Source organism: Montipora capricornis, chromosome 7, assembly GCF_036669925.1.
Source record: "Montipora capricornis isolate CH-2021 chromosome 7, ASM3666992v2, whole genome shotgun sequence".
NCBI classification, from domain to species: domain Eukaryota; kingdom Metazoa; phylum Cnidaria; class Anthozoa; order Scleractinia; family Acroporidae; genus Montipora; species Montipora capricornis.
Window position 1 is genome coordinate 32,627,044 of NC_090889.1, and position 20,000 is coordinate 32,647,043.

A 20,000-nucleotide genomic window follows, 5' to 3' on the forward strand; every position below is an offset into this window, starting at 1 on the left:
ATGTGATACTCCATGTTGTGTGGGCTCACTTAACAACAGCGAAATTACTGTAACAGAATGTGCACAACACACCTGGCTCAAGTCAGCAAGTCATATCATAGGGCATGCAGTTTGAAGACTGCTGTCCAAGGTTTTGGATGGCAGGTGGGTCAAAGTGAGTTTCGACCCATTGCAGATGTCTCTTTTCCATACGGGAGATTGTGAGTCAAATCAAATCAAATCAAACTGAGGCAGTCAATGTCATAGGTTGGATTTTCTATTAATTTAGAAAAAAAATTAAGAATTCCTTCTCCTTTTCCACTCGCCATAATCCAATGTTGGTTTAGAAGCGGTCAAACGCTTGCACAGTATTTGCACCACATAATCAATATTGTTTGGGGGAGAAAGACGACGGACAAATAGACTTTGTTTGTGAGTGCAAGTCAAATGACGTAAAAACAGGACTTTTTCCCAAGATTCATGGAAACACAATAACAAAGATGAAAATTTAATATTTAGTAGTTGTATTTCATTCGCTTACCAAGTTCCTTAGCAATTTGAACTGCATCTTTAGCATTATCTGTGACTTTAAATCTTTGTACATGAAGGCCATTGTCCAACATTAATGTCTTGCTTTGATATTCTTGTAAATTCAACCATCTAGTCTGAATGACAGCCACAGCGCTTGTCTAGAAAATCCAACAGAATAAAACTTTAACACATTGACTACTATGAGTGAAGTTTAATAGATTTTTCTCTGTCTAACGCCAGATGATTTTACTCGTCAGTGGCTTGCTGGATATAAAATGATTATAAGCAAATCAGTCCTACATGCCTCATTGGTTATCTGTCACTTCATATCCTGCACGATCTCGTAGGAAAGTTGTTAAATATTAATTTTGTTTTGTTTGTATCGCTTAATACTAGAAAATCGCAAGATCAGATGATGCCCCCTATCGCAACCGCTCGGAAATGACTTTACGGACCCCCTTAAGAACAACTCATCCCTAAGGAAGGGGACATGGATAATAATTAACAATTATTCCATGGGCGCGTGTTGGATATGAGATGATAGATAGGCAACGAGGCGCGTAGTGCCGAGTTTGCTATAATCATCTCATATCCAACAAGCGCAAGTGGAATAATTGTTTTATTAAAAACGCCCCCAAAATATAGAAAACTAGACTACAATAAAAATAAAAAGACCCAAAAAATCACGCATATGCTTGCCGTGTTTGTAGATCATGGTATAATGGCTCATAACCCATGATGGCTTAGCCAATCAAAACTCTCGAATTGCATTATCTAATGATCCAGTCTTTAATAATAATTATTATTCCATGAGTGCGCGTTGGATGTGAGTGGCAAATAGCCAACGAGGTGCGCAGCACTGAGTTGGCTGGCTAACCACTCTCATATCCAACAAGTGTGAATGGATTATTTGTTTTATTAAATTCCTTAAAAAAAAAACTAGGAATTACGAAATACGAGTGAAAAAAGGGAGGAAAATCCAAACGAAATCGAAAAAACTTGAAGATGCGATGTTGTGTAATACCTTGTGGTCAGACAGATGCAGGATCATCACAAAAACATTATTTTCTTGCCTTTCGCATACAGTCGAACCTCAATTATCCGGACTCGTTGGGACTAGACGAAATAGTCTGGATAATCGAGGGTCTGGATAATCGAGAATATGAATATTAATGAGCAACAAAAACTGATTACATTAAGATATCGTTTGGAAAACAATATGGTCTACATGTTCACTGTCCGTTGTGAATACCTGTACACATGTCGGCAAACGTCATGATATTTTCCCTTTTCTTGAGGATATCAGATATCTGCCGTTTACTAACGCCATACTTAGCTGACAAATTGGTTCCGTTTTCTTTTTTCTCTAATTGCAAAATTATAGCCTGTATATCTTTTATCGAAAGAACAGATCGCTTACGCTTCAAGGACATGATGATCATGAATAAACATTCGTGACATAGTACAGCTTGTTTGCTGAACGAGCCAATAGAGCGTGAAATTCCACTTAACAACAAAGCAACTCCAAGCCAATCAGAACTCATTCTAAAGTTCTTCATTAGTTACGAAGTGTATGAGCGATGCTTAATTTTGCTTTTTGAAAGCGAAACAAACTCGCCTTTACTTCACTTTTCAACGCTGTAGTTTTAAAGGGCAACCCTAACACCCGGAATCCGGAATCACAGGTCATTGTTTTACCAATACACAGAGTAAAAACTATCCTAAGCTTTCATAAAAGCTAACCTTAGGCCTAATTAGGCCTAAACAAACATTTTTATGCCTAAGGGTAGCTTTTATGAATGTTTAGGATAGTTTTTACTCTCTGTATTGGTAAAACAATGACCTGTACATGTGATTACGGATTCCAGATTCCAGGTTTTAGGGCTGCCAGTTTTAAAAGAATATGGCTACGGATCTTGATCATGACTAATAAATATTCATGACAAAATTGGGACCAGAGAAAAAGTCCGGATAATTGAGAAATCCGGATAATCGAAGTTCGACTGTACTTCTAAGCGTCGGAATCGATCCAAACTTTACACAAAAACGTTTTTTTGCGCTTTATTCAGAGAGAATTTTCACTTTCCGGCGAAAAAATTTTTGATGAAATGGTATTTGAAATGAATCAATTTTTTAGCTTAACCACGCTTAGTGCAATCAATTGCCATATAAGGTCAAACTACGGTGTACCAGCTGATAATCGAGATTGAGTGAACCAATCAGAACACGAGAAATGCATTAACTGAGGTTGAAAATTTAATAAAAAATGATATGTCCCGATATTTACACAAGTGTGCTTGCAAGAACCCAACTCCTTTTTCATTGTTTTCTTTGAATCGCTATTGTTTTCTTTACTTCATTGTTTTAATTCGCCGAGGATGAGTCTTCACCAATGCTAAGCATGCATTTGTAGACTTGCTATTGAGTAACAAAATTCGCCCTTAGCTCAACCTCCCGGGATAGCTCGACTGGAATACCTAAAAATAAAAATGACCTTATGAAATATTTACCTGCGGAGAGCGAAGCCTAAATTTGCCTGATAAGCCAGCGCATTTTCTGCAAATTGATGACAAATTTCGAGTTCGTGAGATAGTCGCCATTTTGAAATTGACAAGACGTGAATGCGCACGCTCTCTTCATGCAACAGCTGAGAGGTATATTGCTGGCACACAATGACACGATAAAGTGGTGAAGAACTTGCGAACGAGTTTTTTCCACGAAGAATTCCTTTAAAATCCGAAAATCATTTCTACGCAGGCTGGAATTCCTACACAGATTCGTAGGTGCTAAAGCGTCGACCTCATTTTAAAAGGAATTGTGTTCGAAGGAGGTGGAAGATCTTAAGTACGTGACTGCTAATTGAGCAACTTCCCATTAGCTTACACTGCAGGAACCACATACATTTCAATTTGTCGTAGCATTATTGTTATAATGTTATAACGAGAATGTACGATGGGTTGGACCAGCCGTTATTTGGCGAAGCAAGACGAAAGGTATGTCACGGTTTCTCTTGTCTTAAATATGACACCCGTTTCTAAAGGAAAATTTGATACTAAAGTTAGTCACGAGTTTCAAATGGAATGTCATTTATAAAAATAAAACAACAGAGGTTTTTTTTTCATTGGAAATAACGTATCAGCCATTAAATTAGTGTTTTTTTCCAATTTAGATATGACTAAGAGAAAAACAGAATTTTTAGAACCAGCTATTTGATCTGGACAGTGTTTTATCGTTTTGATTTGACTATGTTTGCAAAAACGTAACCCTCCCTATGTTTTAACTTAAACTTACGTTTTAACTAAAAGTTTTATCTTGGCGTGATGGGCGAGCCTTTCCAAGTATACCTTGCGTACAAACCAAACAAATCGCCCGCCTGACTAGCTACATGTATATTGGCTCCAGGATCGTAGATCATAAAGCACATTATCTGCATCTATGAACTCAAATTGTATTAGTGATCAGGGGTCCAGACTTAAACAGTTTGTCTTTTGGTCGTCTCTCGCTTCAAGGTTAAATATACATAGCAGAGAAAACTAAATCACCCAATTGGCTTTTCAAATTCTAATTACAAATGACTGCTACGGTAGCACATACAGGCAGAAAAAATCTTTACAGAGTTACTTTTAGGACAAACTACTTTAGACATGTTGTAAAACTTTATTCTTATTCTTCTAGGATCGCTACTTCAATTATTTTATTGGCGGATTTACAGTTCTCCTAGTGTCTGTAAGTGGAAGAAATTAGTATTGCAGCCATCTTTATTATACTATGCCCTCTGGATTTAGCATCTCACCACTCACATCTTTCAGCCAAACCCACACAAAGATCGCACACTCAGAGTCCAGTTTTCCACGAATCGTTCACTTAATTTCCCCATCAATTTCACAATTTTAGGTCTTTCACCTTCCAACCAAGTAAGGGATAACTGCCTCTCCCCTCCCCATCCATGTCCACTCCATTGGATTCTCAATTTATTATTTATTCATTTTATTATCATTCATATTAAGACAGAATCCACCAGAAGTTCGAGTAACAAGTGGACAAAAACCTTGTACCAAGATTATATACATCGTATTGCAAACTTCAGTACGACTGTTTTAAATATCTTCTCAAAAAAAAAATCATTTCTAGCAACACCAAACATCTAAAACAACTGTTGAACTTCGTAAGAAACACTTGAAAGTACTGGTGAAATGAAACTGTGGATGAAATTTTACCTGTGTTTGCACAATTTCTCTGAACGTTGAAATTTTGAAATTTTTCTTGTTCCCATGGGAAATTGTTTTCGGTGTTATTTCAGGCAAATATTTATATCTTTAGCTTTCAGGAAATGTAAAAAGGACTGTAAAATACTTAAAATTCTGGTACAAGATTTTTGTTCACTAAAAACTGAAATTACTCGATTTTCTATCGGATTTTGTCTTAAGTAGTTCTGTCTTTCTTTACCATTTTTGTATATCTTTAATATTTGCAGGAAACTATTATCAGCTCAATAGTGTTTCCACGCTTTCCACCACCAGCAATTAACGTATTTCTTGCCTTTGTAATTGCACTTATCTGCATATCACAACTGACCTTGGTGAGAACAGTTCCTAATATGTTTGCTACATGTAGCTCATTTGTTATTAAATTAAACGTTTAATTTAAGGCCAAGACACACCAGGCGACAAGTCGCAGCAACAGGTCTCTGTGACAAGTCGCTTCGTGTGTACTACTTGCAAAACAAGTCGCTGTGACACAACGCCTGTTGGTCCACATGCAGTGATCTCATGTGAGAGGGAACGTGAACTAGTTTTCTAATTCAATATGGCAGACCATATGATGCTCTCTGATTGGTTCATTTATATTTTGTTGCATCAACTTGCTGCCAGAAGTGTTAACACACGGTGCAACAATGCTGCTTTCGCTAATTTTGTTGCTGCAATCAGTCGCACAAATTCAAACTGGTTTGAATTTGTGCAACTGATCGCAGTGACAAAATTCTGCCACAGTGACAATGATTTTCACAAAATTAACTGTGTCACAGGAGGTGAATTGTCGCGGCGACTTGTTCCTGCGACGTGTCACATCGAGTCGTCACTTAGTGTGTCGCGGCCTTTGGGAAAAACTGGTTACAAGTACTGTACATGTACAGTACATGATGTGACTCCAACTGGCAATGATGGGTCCTCAAACAAATCATCATTCTATTAATAATCCCTTAACTCCTCAGACACTGAGGATGCCGCCATTTGATTGAGTAAACTCATCTGGCATTAGACAGAGTAATCTCTGTTAAGTCCAGGGGTCAATTAATGGGTTAACTGAACTCTATTCTCGTGCAAAGTGTTTAAATTTGTTTTAGTTTAAAAACGTGGGTGCTATCTCTTTGCAACAACATCCGCGAGGGCTCTTCTATAGAACTGGATTTATCATAACTCAAATCCCAAACATGGGGCTCTATGATCAATTCGCCTTCTCTAATCAGAACAATTCATGTTCATGCGTTTCCTGGCATTTCATGGTGTTTACAGAACAAAATAAAGACATGAAGAATTATTTTTACCACCAATTTATTAATTATTTGGGCATGTCAAAGTGGTGTATTTCGTAGGGAAAATACACTTATAGTGGGCACTGTACTCACAACAGAACTTTGTCCTGTCAGACAATTCTCCAGTTACGTTATCCTATTCTTCTGCTATGTGAAGTCTTTATGAAAACCCTAAAGAGGTACCGGTATTTTTGTATTTCTTTACAGATATATTGGTACAGACAAGGAGATGTAGACCCCAAGTTTAAAAAGATGATTTACTTTAACTCTGTGACAACTATTTTGCTGTGTGTATGTGCAAATATTTACTTTCATAAGTCTTGTTTATGACATAAATGGAATTTGTCGATGAAGATTTCCATCCCTAAGATGCATGCCAAGGATACATACAAACACAATCAGCAATGGATGGCTGTGGTCTGTAAATAAATGTGTGCTCCATGGATTTCACACCAGTCTGTAATTATCATGAAATAAAAATATCTTGAACTTAGTTTTATGAAAATAAAAGTTTCAGAGGAAAATACTGTACTCAGTGCTGTAGACGATGTGGCACCAAAAACACTTTATCCATTCACTCACCAGGATGCCCCCAGTCAATGATAAAATTCTCCCAGCATTAGACAGAGTAAAATCGGTGAAGTCTCACTCCCAGGGGGTTGACGGGTTAATGGGTTAACTGAATTATTAAGGTTGTGTTCTATAGGGATCAACCGTTTTTAGTTGGTTGGGTTGGTTGGGGGTTTTAGTGCTCTATTTGGAAGAAAACTGTTTTCGGTTGGTTTGGTTGATCAACTTTTTCAACCGGCATCAAACTAGGTTGAAACGGTTGAAAAAGCATTGGCAGCGACCACTGTCGTTTATGTGGGCCATTTAAAGTCTGCCGCGGGCTCCTGCCGTGTTGCTTTCTCTCAACTTGTCAGCGCTGAGACGTCTGGTAATAACTATTCCCAGGAGTTACCACGTTTCAACCGAAAACGGTTGGAAAAGTGTTCAATTAGGAAACCTCAACCACTTCAACCTAAACTGGTTGCAGTTGAAACGGTTGATCCCAATAGAACACAACCTGAGTTTCCCTGGGCCTGTTTCTTGAAAGGTGTTTTGGGCCGAAAATCCATTTTACAAAACCACCATCCACTTGTTTTGATAGTTTGATAGGCTGGCCTTTGAACTCGTTCTCACGATAACAAAAAGCAAAATGATTGAGGAGTTTGATGATGTCAAACTTCTCCATTCCTAAGATACAGAAGCAATTGTGACATCTAAAAATGGCCCAAAAAGTTTTTGGACTTACGAGAAACACGCCCCTGGCCACAGTTGTTCAAAAATGGATAGGGCTATCCACTGAATAAATCACAATCCTATGGATAACCTAATTGGGTCTAATACTTTAAGCACTTAAATCCTCCAGATAGGCTGGAGTAATTTATCCTGTAGATAACACCTTTGTTTTGAAGCCTGTTGTGACATTTTCAGATTAACTGTTGATTGTGGTCTTTAGTTAATTCACATTGTGACTTGATTCCCAGCTACCTAATGTCAAATATTTTGTGAAACAAACCCTTAATAATATTATTAAGCCGACAGAATCTTTTGAGAAAATATACTACTTTCCTCCAAGAACAAAGCAAAGCCTCATGCCAAAATGGTCACCGTTCAAATAAAATTATTGTAAATCTCTAATTTTCAGCTTAAAAGGCAGCCAATGCTAAGTTTTATCCAAACAAAATTTAATTGATACAGAGGCCATTTTAGGGCAAGGTGCCTTTGCTTGAACTTTTCAGGTTTTGCAGTTTGTTAATTTTTTTCTTTATTGTGATCATACCGATCATTTCACAACTGTCATTTCCTGAAATATTTGCACAGGTGTCCAAGACATGATGTTCATTTAAAAAACAAGGGTGTTGTCAATATCAGTTACACAATACAATAAACACCTGCATAATTAAAAACACTGATTTCAGGTTTCAGGCTGATCGTGTTCTTAAGGAGGCTCGAAATAGTTTCTCCTTTTTTCAAACAAATAAACATATTCTGTCCTTAGATACAGTTAGGGCAATCATATCAAGACGAAATTTGGCCAGGGTATTAAGTACCTATCGTAGATTTCTCACATTATGTTTTCCTCCAAAATAATGTTACCATGGCAACGATATTAGGCATTTCTTTGAGCCTTAAAATCAACATATGTTGTCCTTTTTGAAGAAACGAGACGGTGAAATTTTCCCATTCAGCGTTACCAGATAATGTTAGAAATACTCTCTAAAATATTTAAAATTCAACAAAATCTGTAGGTCAGTTTTTCAGAAAAATAAGTTTTTTTGAATTGTGACTCCAATTTTTTTTTTCACCTACAGAATTTTTTTAAATTTTAAAGACAAACGGTTTAAATTAATCTAAGCTAACATGCAAAAAATGAAAAAAATTCACCGTCCAGAAGCAGAGATATAAACGAGTAAAGTTGCAAAATCACGAAAAATTAGGGGGTTACAAGATCAGCATTTACGCATGCGTCACCCGCTCATTCGAGTCCGCGCGTGAGTGGAGCTACAGGTCAACACAAACGGATTTAAGTAACTATTAAACCGTTTAAGTAGAATTTTCGTAGTTTTCGTAAATAGGAGATGTCTATTTATATTCCATGTATATAGGAATTGGAGAAAGGTAAGCGAAATTAGCGGTATTTGTTTATTTCTGGTGACCCATTTGAATCATGAGCTGACGCAAGCAGCTTACGAATTGCGTGTGTGGCTTACGCGCGCGCGCTCAGCTGAAAACCCTTTCGAGCCTCCTTAAGGGGTGCTTAGTAAGAAATCAGCCTGGAGGTGTTCTTAAAATGTTCTTACAATTAATTTCACAAATACTTCAAATTGTACATTACTAGAGGTTTAATTGACATACAAGCCTTTTTAAAATCTAATTTATTTCAAAGTTTGTAATGGTCATGAACACCATAATTACTTTGATCACTTACTGTACTGTAAGTTTTCCTTAATCTAATGCCCTTTCCCTTTATATTAAGAATGTGTTTCATTTATCAGGCTGAATTTGTTCTTATTGGTGCTTTATTGGCCAAATTTCAGCCTGATGTTCTTAATCCACTTGTTCTTATATGCGGGTGTTTACCATAATTATTAGCCCAGGGGGGCTCACATATGAAAGGGGAGGGATGCTCGTCATCTCGCTTAGGGGTGAAAATTTTGGTCTCACTTAGGGTGTTCTGGGGAAAACGGCATCATGTATAGCCTACATTTAGCCGTGAAGGTCTTGTTTAGGGTTTCACGCAAAGAGATATAATAATGTATATTTAATATGTTTTAAATATGGTCTATTTTTCGAGGTCAAAAAATCGGGGCCAAGCCCAGATTGGTCTCCTTTAGGGTTTCAATTCAAAATTTCTGACGAGCAATCCCACCCCTTCATATGCAAATTCCCCCCCCCCCCCCCCCCTTCCTCCCCAGAATATTAGCTGGAACTAAATATTACATAAAACATCCTAATCTTGTAAGATTAATATCCCACCTTCCCCTTCAGGAATGTGGTATCACTGGTTATTTTAGATAGAAAACAACAGAATATGCCTTCATTATTGGGACATGGAGAATTATTAATTTTATCACCAAATTATTAATTTGGGTGTGTCAAAGTAGTGTATTGACCCATTGAGTGGGTGAGTGATTGACCCATTGACTCCCAGGGGTTCCCCATTGACGAGTAAGACTGTCTGGTGTTAGACAGAGTAAAATATTAAGTCTGGCCAGCTTAGGCTGGTTTGGGTGTCAAAACGTTAGGCAAAAATAGAAAAATTAAAGCTAATATTTCTTTATGTGACAATATGTTTGTACATGCTGGTACAATATTTTGAAGCTGTACGGCAACACATAAACAGAAACAAAGCAAATGAACAATAATGTTAAATCAATAAAATAATTCATTGTAACCATTGGTAAATTTGTTGCTACACTGTACCACTCTTGACATTAAAATTAAAAGGTGCTATCTCGAGCATCCAGTACAATTCAACTTACAATGTAAAAAAGCAATTCTGTGTTTTCATCTGTCGCATTGAAAGATATTATCATCATAAAAATTAATGCATTTTGACATAACTCTTAAATCAGCATTAGCCTGTTGCAGGCTCTCAGTGGGCTGGTACAAAAGACAGGTCATTGTTTTACCAAATTACACCTGTCCATTTACTGACATTAGGCTTAAAAACGTTTGTTTAGGCCTAATTAGGCCTAAGGTTAGCTTTTAATGAATGTTCGGTTTCTTTCTATTTTGGTAAAACAATGACCTGTGACCTGTGATTTGTAACTGCTGGCTCTCAGTTGGTGAAGACAAGCGAAAAAAAAAAAAGTCCAGATCAAGGAAAAAGCGAGAGCAAGAAGAAAAAGGTAGAGTGCTGGGTCCTGCCACCCTCCGTCTCCCCAGTACTCTATCGTTTTGTTTTCTCGCGCTCGATTTTTCTTGAGCCAGACCATTTTTTACCCTCATCCCCGTCAACAGAGTAAATAACTGAAGACAAAACATTTTTTGTCAGTGACCAGTAATTGTAATCAGGACGAAAGGGTCACATAAACACAGCTATAAACAGGGTTAACATGTACACTGCAAGCCCACCAAGAAGTGTTTAACTTGTAAGCAAGATATGGCCCTCCATTGTGAATATCCATACAGGTCAATGTCCCACTAATACAAGTATCGTATCCCTCAATGTACTTTAACCCATTGACTTCATAGATTTTACTCTGTCTAAAGTTAAATGGGGGGCGGTGGTTCATAAATCAGTGGGTCCATAATAAATTATTAATTTTTACAACAAGCACCTGACTCCTAAAGAGATCATTCAAAGTACAACAAACAACTTCAAAAGGAAAAGAAAATGTCTACGTTGAAATGACATAATTGTACTTTTTATTTCATATTCTTTTTGTTAAAAACAAAAATAAACAAGAAAATTAAATTGGATAAGTAAAGTCAACAATGCAAGTATTAAATAACTTTATCTTTGTCCTATGGCATCGCAGGTGACAAAACGAAAGAAAGAAAAAATCATCCTTGGTAGATCTCTGTTACACGTTTATCACTCGGCTGAGCTTTTGAATCCTGTTCAGAAGTAGATCACCCTGTTTTATGGTTGCCTGAAAAAAAAAAAACAATACTTCAAAAATAATTATTATTATTAAAGGTGCTTTGACTATTGACGTGAGGTGCGAAATGTCCACTGATTGCCGAATTTTTGTGCTCAGCAATGCGTTGATGAAGGTGTCAGGCTGTGTACCCGACGTACACTGTAATCTGCGTTACACAATGTGATGATCACAATATGTTTGATTTGAAGAAGGTGACCATTACATACAAAATTATTCATCAATAATATTTATACCTGATACTGCCAATTCTTGTGATCAGGCCTGCAAAGGCAATAGTTGGTTTTCAATCAATATTCAACATCTACTGGTAATAATGATGATGATGATGATAATCATTATTGTAATTATTACTATTTCTAATAATTATTCAATTTATTAATAATTCCCTTAAGAACTGTCTTTTGGACGTCTAAGGGTTAATGGGGAGTTAATGGTGAGTGATTAATACATACAGCGAAATATCAGTCTGAGATAACATTCTCGTGATAGACGGGTATATAAATCTTTCGATTGATTTTCTTCATTTAAATGCCTCGGATTTGAAAAATAATGCCTCAACACTGAATACATCATTGTATACGTGAAGAGAATAAGTAGTTTACGATATTTGCATCAGAGTTGAATTACATTCTACGTAAACAAATTCTCAGCTTTTCCAGAAAGATTTTTAAATGTGATACAGCACTGCCACCCTCATCATAAACACCAAAATAAATTACTTGCTGGATGTTGAATCCTACCCGGTAAATGACTTAAGGATGGTGCCTACTAATTCAAAGGTATTCTTGCCCTGATTTATGATTCTGCAGGAAAGGTAGCTCTTCCCAAGTGTTACTGAAATCCCAAAAGAAAATTGGGGATAACCACGCATTTTTCAAATTCACGAACAATATTTGCAAAAAGCTCTAAAATACAAAGAAATGTATGGTGTTCTTTCTCAAATTGAAACTCAATTATCTCTAAAGAATGCATGGTTATCCCCAATTTTTTTCTTTGGATACCAAGAGTACTTACTGACATCTACTTTCTCTGCATAGTTTTAAACCACGCAAAAATATCCCTGCATTAGTAAGCATCACCGATAGGAAATCCGAGTATCTGGAGATGCCAACAACGTATGTGCAATAACAATGGTAGGCACCGTCCTTAATTAACCCAAATTTGACTCCCGAGTGCGAGACTTAAAGATTATTCGTCAACTGTGGGCTTCCTGTGGCGCCTGAAGAGTGAATGGATTAACCAGTCAAAAACTATGTTGCCTCCATAACTAAACCCATTGACTCCCGGGAGTTAGACGTAAAACAGACTTTACTCTGTCTAACGCTAGACGATTTCACTCGTTAACGGGGGGCTTCCTGGGGTGACTGAAGAGTGAATTGGTTAATCCATCAATCAAGATGAAGAGAGAGTCTTCAACACATGACTACATTGAGTGAACTATCATCAAAATCAATAATAAAAGCACCTGTTGGTTTCCACAACTCCTCCAACTTTATCAATTTTGCAGTTCAGTCTTCCAGCTGCTATGAACCTTGAAAGTTCTCTACAAACAACAAATTAACAAATAAATCTGTTATGCCTAATGTCGCACGGGTTACCTTCCTCCATAGGAATTCAATTCAGTACTATACTGTCCTGACTCAGTGAGCAAACTGTGCTTAGCCTACCTTTCTTTCAAAAACCACCCCCATTATAATGTGACATAGCCCCTTTAACAATTATTATTGTCATGCCTCCCAACTCAAATACATTTTCTGATTGGAGGAGAACGTGTCACGTGTCACTGGTCAAAACTTCATGACGCCCTAGGGCAACAACAACTTGAACTTTCGACTCACACATGATCAGGTCTCGGGGAAACAAAACTCAGTGTTTCCCTTGGGGCCAGTCATTAAGTGCTTATTATTCCATGAGCAGCCATGTTGGCTATAACCAGTCTCATATCCAAGTTCAACAGTTGAAATCTGAAGCTGAAATCAGTTTCCATTATTAGGTCGTGATAATTATATCAGCTGACAACCAAGGTTGAGTAAACCAATCAGGAAGCTTGAAATGCAATATATCCAAGGTCGAAAATTTAATAATTAACAATTATTCCTCAAGCCCGAATGGGCTCTGAGTCAATAGTTCACGAGGCCGAAGGCCGAATGGGCTATTGACTCAGAGGCCACGAGGGCGAGAGGAATAATTGTTTTAGTAAAATCCAACTAGTTGGTCAAAAAAATATCGAGACAAAACATCTTTCGCTAGTTAAAGCTAGACTTTAATTGTTGTTTTTGTTTTCAAACCCGGCGCTTTTCACTACTAGTGGGCTACAACAAATAGCCTACTAGTAGCTCAACCAATCAGAACACAGCATTAATAATAGACCACTAGTTGAATTTTACTAATAACTGTTATTCCAAGAGATTCCCAGAAAGCAAGCTCAGCCAAGAGCTCCCCACAAACATGGACTTACCTGTCAATAAACTCCTCACTGACTCCAAAGGCATTGGCCATGTACTGCAATGTCAGACTGCGATATGACTCCAGCAACTGTGTGTAGCCATGAATTCTCATCTCTCTGACGTAGTACCGACAATGTGGTGACAGCAACCTGTCTTGCTTTAGGATATCCTCCACTTTTGCTGTGTTGAGAATGGAAAGGATACTCATATTGTAATTACCGGTACATGTGTATTATAATAATAATAATTTATTATTATACATTAGCCTAACTTGATTAATGGTTTCACACAATTAATCAGCTTATTTCAACATGTGTCGGTATGCGGCATACAATACAAAATGCGCACCTGCAATAAATAATTATTACTACATGAATGATGTTTTGGACGTTAATTTTTCCTCAGCACTTTATTGACATTTACAGTTTTTTCTTAAGTTTTGCATGTTCACTGCCTAAGAACTAAGGCTCACACCGCACAAGGATGGCAAAAAAATTTCAGTGCTTTCATCTTCTCAGTCATGTGGAAAACTGAGTTTTGTAAGCCATTAACTTATGTGTAAGCCATTTTAAAGGAGTCTTAAAGCCAAAAGTTGATAAGCGACCAACGTACATGCAAAGCACACACGCTTTTTCGTGTTAACACAATCATGTTAACATGTTCAAAAATACACAGACTAGAAACAGAAATGACAAAGAAATACAGTAACTGTAGCTGTACATGTAAAGGGATCATTGTCTTTAGGACAAAGCAGCTATTTCAAATAGCACTGCTCCGCAGCTCACATTTTAAACACCCATTTTAATAATAATTATTACATGTGTCATGGTGTTGAACATCAGCATATAAGTCTAAGCACCTATTTTATTTTAAGTTAGTTAAACTAACCACATTATGATAATTATTATTATTATTAGTTACATGTAAGTGCATTCGACTACAGAGCAGCAATCAGGAATTCTACAGAAACAGCCACTGTTGCTAACACTCTGCTTGAATGGATTTTTTGTACAGTCCTCCCAAAGCAATGGATGGTAAAGCACCCAGTTGAGCATGGGAAATACATGTAGTTTTGATAAGTCAACAACTTTAATCAGTGTGTTTGCATTAATTTTGCATGCAAACATGTTTTAACCTGTTGAGTTTCAAACTCAAACTAGTGTACATGTCAACTACAGTTACTGTGTAGTTTTTGCTTTCATGTCGACGTCAGACTTTGAGCAGTACTGTACATGCAGTCGAGGATGCAAACGAAGTTCATATGGAACTCGTACAAATGTACGTCCATGGCCACTAGTTTTTCAGTGATTACAGAACTGTTGTGTGTTACCCTCTATAAATAAAGTTGATTATTATTATTATTATTATTATTATTATTATTATTATTATTGTTGTTGTTGTTGTTGTTGTTATTATTATTATTATTATTATTATTATTATTATTATAGCACAGTTACTTATACCATCATGGCTAATGATGTTCGCAGTGACTTTCCTACTTTAATATTTTATTTTAGTATTATTACATAGGTGATTATTGAAAATTCTCTGCGCTGATTGGTTGCTGATGGTATTACACAATCACCTAAGTGGTATTGTTAAATAACTTACCTAATGCAAGAAAGAAATCAGCATAATGACAGTTGTATAAAGACAACAGGAACTGACTGGCAATTGGCAGTTGATGAAGAACTTCAAGAATCTCAGCACCATTTACAACCTTCATTCAATAAAAGGTGACAAAAGATAAATACGGACAATATTATCAATGTGCTATATAACCTTGAAACATTGATAAAGAAACATTCAGCCAACCTTCGTTCTGAGATCAACACGTTCAAGTGCAATCATGCTAGCAAGCACGGTATATGTGACAAACGTCTTGTAGTCCATAAGCTCATACGATGTAAATGTTGATATGCTGTCCAAGAAGTTATTCGCAGCAGATTTGAAGTCACGGATGGATAAAAAGTATATCCCTTGATAGACTTTGAGTCTGTTGCGCCGATCCCAATCACCTCCTTCTTCTATTAACCTTTTTTAAAAATAAAAAACAAAAACAAAAACAAAAAAAAAGTGTAGCTGTTATTTTAGATAATTTAAAACTTACAGTACATTTAATTTATATGTACTTCTATCATTTGCATCTTTTCAAGGAATTGTTAAAATTTAATATGATATCATTATTAACCCATTGGTCCCTAGGATGTCAGACTTAACAGATCTTACTCTGTCTAATGCCAAATTATTTTACTTGTCAACTGGGGCACATTACATTGCGTTTTACATGTAGGTGTCAATGGGTTTACTACTGTTCCATTATCTCAGCTGGTACTGTAAATTAGTTTTGATAAGGCAGCATCACCAAAGCATGCAACAGTTGACTCCCGTAACAGATTACAGTAACACATGTACGTAACTATACAGTATTGTGTGTAAAAACAGAATGAAGTCTGTACATTTGGTTGCATGTGCTAGACTACATGTAATAAAGATATCAAAGAAAATCCTGTACTAATCATACTGCTCAACCAGAAAATGATTGCTGACAGAAAATATCTGTAAGAATTCCAAATATTAATGTATCAAATCTCAACTGAAAATCAAGAAAGTTCTTTCCATAGTCATGAATAATCATGCAATGACTTGCATGACAGCATAATATTCACAGATTTTGCTTGTGATTGGAATGTACATGGCACTCTGACCAAAGAGAAGGAATTCTATTATTATATAGGCAGTAAAAGTTGGTTATTTATGACCAAAATAACATTCTGCAAAGTTTACTAAAAGTTAACTCACATTTTGGCTTTATCTATGTTTCGTGTGATCAAGTCATTGTCCAGATAGAATAGCCCAATGCGAATTTGATAAAAAATTATGTCCAGTTTATAACCCAGTGCAACAGCTTTGTCATAAGCCAGGCGAAAAACACTCAGTGCTTTCTCCTGGAAAGAGAAAAAAATGTACAGCAGGTTGAACGACTCAATAACATTGAAAAAACTAATAGTAGGAAACTTAAGAATCTCTATTATTTGCTGAACTTTTTATACTGTATGACATTCAAAAAATGATATTTTAATTTTTACATTGTTTAACTCTCACAAAATTACATGTACATGTATACATGAATGTGATACAAGTTTTGAATGGTACCTACTGTTATTTGCCAATTTAGTGGATTTATTCTCAGGGCACTGGCCAATAAATAATGGTCACTTACAACTCAATAATGAAAAGAGTTTTTAAAATAATTTTTCAGGAAGAGAACACGAAGCAAGCTTTTTTTCTCATTCTGTACCTTCTCACCGATCTTGCACAGATACTCAGCCTTCTCATAAAGAGCATCTCTAACTTCAGTCTCCCCTAGATTTTCTTCAGCATCTTTAAGGGTTTCATCAAGCTTCTCAATCTTTTCTTGGTTATTTGACTGCATCTTTGCAAGTAGAACTTTGTCAACTGGCCACTTAAGCTCAGCACACACCTCTTCATAGAGTGGAGCCATATCTGATCAAAGAAAATGTTCTGCTTTAGATGAGCCATTTTATTTTTTACATTAGAAAGTGTTAAATGAAAATCGTACTGGTCACTTTGTAACAGTTAACAATTAGCAGTGGAGGTGGCTAGTATATACAGTCCCGCTCAAATGTAAGTTACCACCCTCGCGCGCGACACGATTCGCGTGGCGTGCTACAGGAATTGTGTTGCACGCTACAGGAATCGTGTCCTGCGCGAGTTAAAAAAATCTGTAAGTATATCAACTGGAGGATCGCGCGCAATCTTAATTGGCCTTTTGGATTTGTTTGTGAAAGCCCCACACACATAACAAACATGCATTTTAGCAGACAGAAATTAGCATACAATGTTTGAAGCTAATTATATAAATACTTTTGCGCGAATTGAATCGCTTCGCACGTTCAGATTGGGTTTTAGGTCTCTGATGAAAAGCATTTCATTCACCAAACAATCAAAGTTATTTCTACATTTGCACTAGTCTGAATAATTTTGAACGAAATATAAGATTGAACCACAACATAGAGCGGTTTTCAATTGGGTGTCGAAAGTAATTAGGCAATTGTACTTTGGTTTTGCATTACTTCACTCAGTGATTGGTTCAAAGTTCTCACGCCACTTTTTCAACCAATCAGAAGTAAAACCAAAACCAATCGTGGCTCACGCATGCACATTTTCCCGCGCTTTGTGTCGGCTACATGTAATTACTTCAAGTTTTGATTGGTTTACTTGTCTGATTGTCTCCGTCCTTTCTGATTGGCCAAAGTAATAACTTTGGTTTTGGTTTTACGACACTCACTTGAAAACCACTCTACTTCACTCAGTGATTGGTTCAAAGTTTTAGTGCCACTTTTTCAACCAATCAGAAGTGAAACCAAAACCAATCGCCTTTCGCATGTGCACATTTTCCCGAACTTTGTGTCGGCTGCGTGTAATTTCTTCGAATTTTGATTGGTTTACTGAATTGTCTCCGTCCTTTTTGATTGGCCAAAGTTATTACTTTGGTTTTGGTTTTACGACACTCGATTGAAACTCGCTCTGTCACAAAAAGTGTATGAGAATGATTCATCACTTTATTGAAGTCTCAAGCTTATTCAGTTGTGCATAACAGCTCAACTAATTGGGAAGTCAAATCAAATGTTGGCTAGATCAGTAAAAACTTTAGAGTGACAAAGCACTATTTTTCCTGAGTGAGTCACGCTAGAGTAACATACCGTTTTCTTTGATGGCTTCTAAGATACTTTTTCTCGCATCTTCTTTGCCTTTTCCTTCGGGATTATTTAGTGTAAAACGCCAAGCTGCTAACTCAAGGTTGGGGTTCTTTGGTAGACCTTCCTCTTCGAGATTTTCAACCGGCATTTTGACGAAGGAAATGGATTTGAAACCAACAAAATGCTGTTCTTTCTTGTCTGAGATAAACTAAGTAGCCTGGCCAGATTGCCTATGTGGCCTCGCCAACACCGCCTACATTGCTGGTGGGGTCGTGTATTGTCGTGTATACAAATAAGAATTGCAAAAAAAAAAAACAAAAAAGAAGCAAACAAACAACAAATGTACAGATTAAAGATTAAGACCAATAGACCAAATCGGCTAACTCAATGTTGTACCCAATTCAAACCCTTTGGGAATTAAACATGAATGCTTCATTATTATGCAAATATAACACACAAAGATTCTTTATCCCGGGAGATTTGAATTGGGTACAACATTGAGTTAGTCGATTAGGTCTATTAACAATATTTATAAATCAATTTCTCTATTTTTAATTGTAGCTAATATGGCGGGTTCGAAATTCATTTTGTCAGTGTCGAATTTTGCAAGACAGCATTTAAATTGTTTCAAGGTTTTAGCCATTGTCTCCCTGATTGTTAAACTATTCCGTTTCTGATGAAATTTAAGCGTATCCCACTCAAGTCGTTTTAGAAATTTGATCTTCGTGATCTTACCATTGCCATTTATAAAAACCTAGTATTTTTACCCTCAAGGGTAGACACAGGACCCTATGGTTAGAGCTCTCCGTCGACAAACCATCATTTCTGCTAAAATCCCGGATAAAGGGAATTCAAACGTTTCCCGCTTCTTCATCTTTTGACCATAATTTGAATATAAGGTCATGATCGGAGTATCTTGCTCGGTGCCTTGTCTGTACCATCCTTGTGGATATATGGGATAAAAGTTTATGGCATTTGGCCATCGGAGTTGAGCCTGTCTGCACAGGGTTTTGCTAGTTGGATCTGGCCGCATAAATGCACTCAGTGGAAAATGTCAAGATGTCATATTCGTGTAAACTTGGTGCACGGGCGATGCGTGTCTGCACGGGCCTGTCTTGAGTCTTTGGCAAGTGCGTACGTGCCATCTCTAGCTTTGAAGTTAAAAAGCATAGCTTTTTGCCGAAGACCAAAAACAATTTGCCTTGTGTACCCCGCAGGATGTTGCACCAAAACATCCATGCCCCAGGCACCTGAATGAGCTCTTTTCAGCACAGCGTGAGCCCAGCCGGATACAAAGTAAATTAGTAATCACAGAATGTAGCCCGCAAAAAATGCTTTTCTCAAGTAATGATGAACTACGCAAGGATTATCGTGGGTTACATGGATCTCGTGTTTGCAGACTATTAATATGGAAAAAACATCTGTCTGTGACAATATGTAAGCCGCGAGCTCCTGCGCTCTGCCAAAAGGTAGAAAAGCTCGATGCAAGTATTAAATCGTTATTATGTGAATTTTTACCGTTGAGACGAAAATGAAATAAAACATAACCTTTACTTCAATTCTCCTGAAAACGAGGGAAACATAGGAAAAAATAAAAAAAAGAGGGAATCTCGAAGTGAATGGAAACATT

The 20,000-nt window shown here is 36.9% G+C and overlaps 3 protein-coding genes across 3 annotated transcripts in view; 1 reads left to right on the forward strand and 2 right to left on the reverse strand.

Moving 5' to 3' along the window:
* The window catches only part of LOC138056977 (succinate--CoA ligase [GDP-forming] subunit beta, mitochondrial-like), a 10,658-nt gene extending 7,531 nt beyond the window's left edge, over positions 1-3,127 (reverse strand). Inside the window, exons 1-2 of the mRNA XM_068902984.1 lie at positions 3,021-3,127; positions 521-668 (exon numbers count right to left, since the gene is read on the reverse strand). Coding sequence (XP_068759085.1) covers positions 521-668; positions 3,021-3,110 — 238 coding nt within the window. The 5' untranslated portion in view covers positions 3,111-3,127. The remainder of the gene's footprint in view (positions 1-520; positions 669-3,020) is intronic.
* A 26-nt stretch (positions 3,128-3,153) lies between these two features.
* Positions 3,154-6,567, forward strand: LOC138056983 (transmembrane protein 243-like). Its single transcript, XM_068902990.1, has 4 exons — positions 3,154-3,503; positions 4,186-4,236; positions 4,985-5,089; positions 6,251-6,567. The coding sequence occupies exons 1-4, from the start codon at positions 3,456-3,458 to the stop codon at positions 6,371-6,373; spliced, it is 327 nt and encodes a 108-aa protein (XP_068759091.1). The 5' UTR covers positions 3,154-3,455; the 3' UTR covers positions 6,374-6,567.
* A 4,376-nt stretch (positions 6,568-10,943) lies between these two features.
* On the reverse strand, positions 10,944-18,589 carry LOC138056978 (26S proteasome non-ATPase regulatory subunit 6-like). Its single transcript, XM_068902985.1, has 9 exons — positions 18,374-18,589; positions 16,948-17,153; positions 16,449-16,594; positions 15,462-15,681; positions 15,258-15,366; positions 13,658-13,826; positions 12,665-12,742; positions 11,433-11,460; positions 10,944-11,187 (listed from the first exon to the last, which is right to left on the reverse strand). Exons 1-9 carry the CDS (start codon positions 18,516-18,518, stop codon positions 11,119-11,121), a joined length of 1,170 nt encoding a protein of 389 aa, XP_068759086.1. The 5' UTR covers positions 18,519-18,589; the 3' UTR covers positions 10,944-11,118.
* Between the last annotated feature and the right edge of the window lie 1,411 nt (positions 18,590-20,000).

Bases quoted from the DNA above. Each gene is read 5' to 3' on its own strand.
- LOC138056978 (XM_068902985.1), bottom strand. From the start codon at position 18,518: ATGCCGGTTGAAAATCTCGAAGAGGAAGGTCTACCAAAGAACCCCAAC. The intron at 17,154-18,373 runs GTATGTTACTCT...TTCTTTGATCAG, and splicing joins AGAAGCCATCAAAGAAAACG to ATATGGCTCCACTCTATGAA. The intron at 13,827-15,257 runs GTAAGTTATTTA...TTCTCAACACAG, and splicing joins TGATTTCTTTCTTGCATTAG to CAAAAGTGGAGGATATCCTA.
- LOC138056983 (XM_068902990.1), top strand. From the start codon at position 3,456: ATGTACGATGGGTTGGACCAGCCGTTATTTGGCGAAGCAAGACGAAAG. The intron at 4,237-4,984 runs GTAAGTGGAAGA...TAATATTTGCAG, and splicing joins TTACAGTTCTCCTAGTGTCT to GAAACTATTATCAGCTCAAT. The intron at 5,090-6,250 runs GTGAGAACAGTT...ATTTCTTTACAG, and splicing joins GCATATCACAACTGACCTTG to ATATATTGGTACAGACAAGG.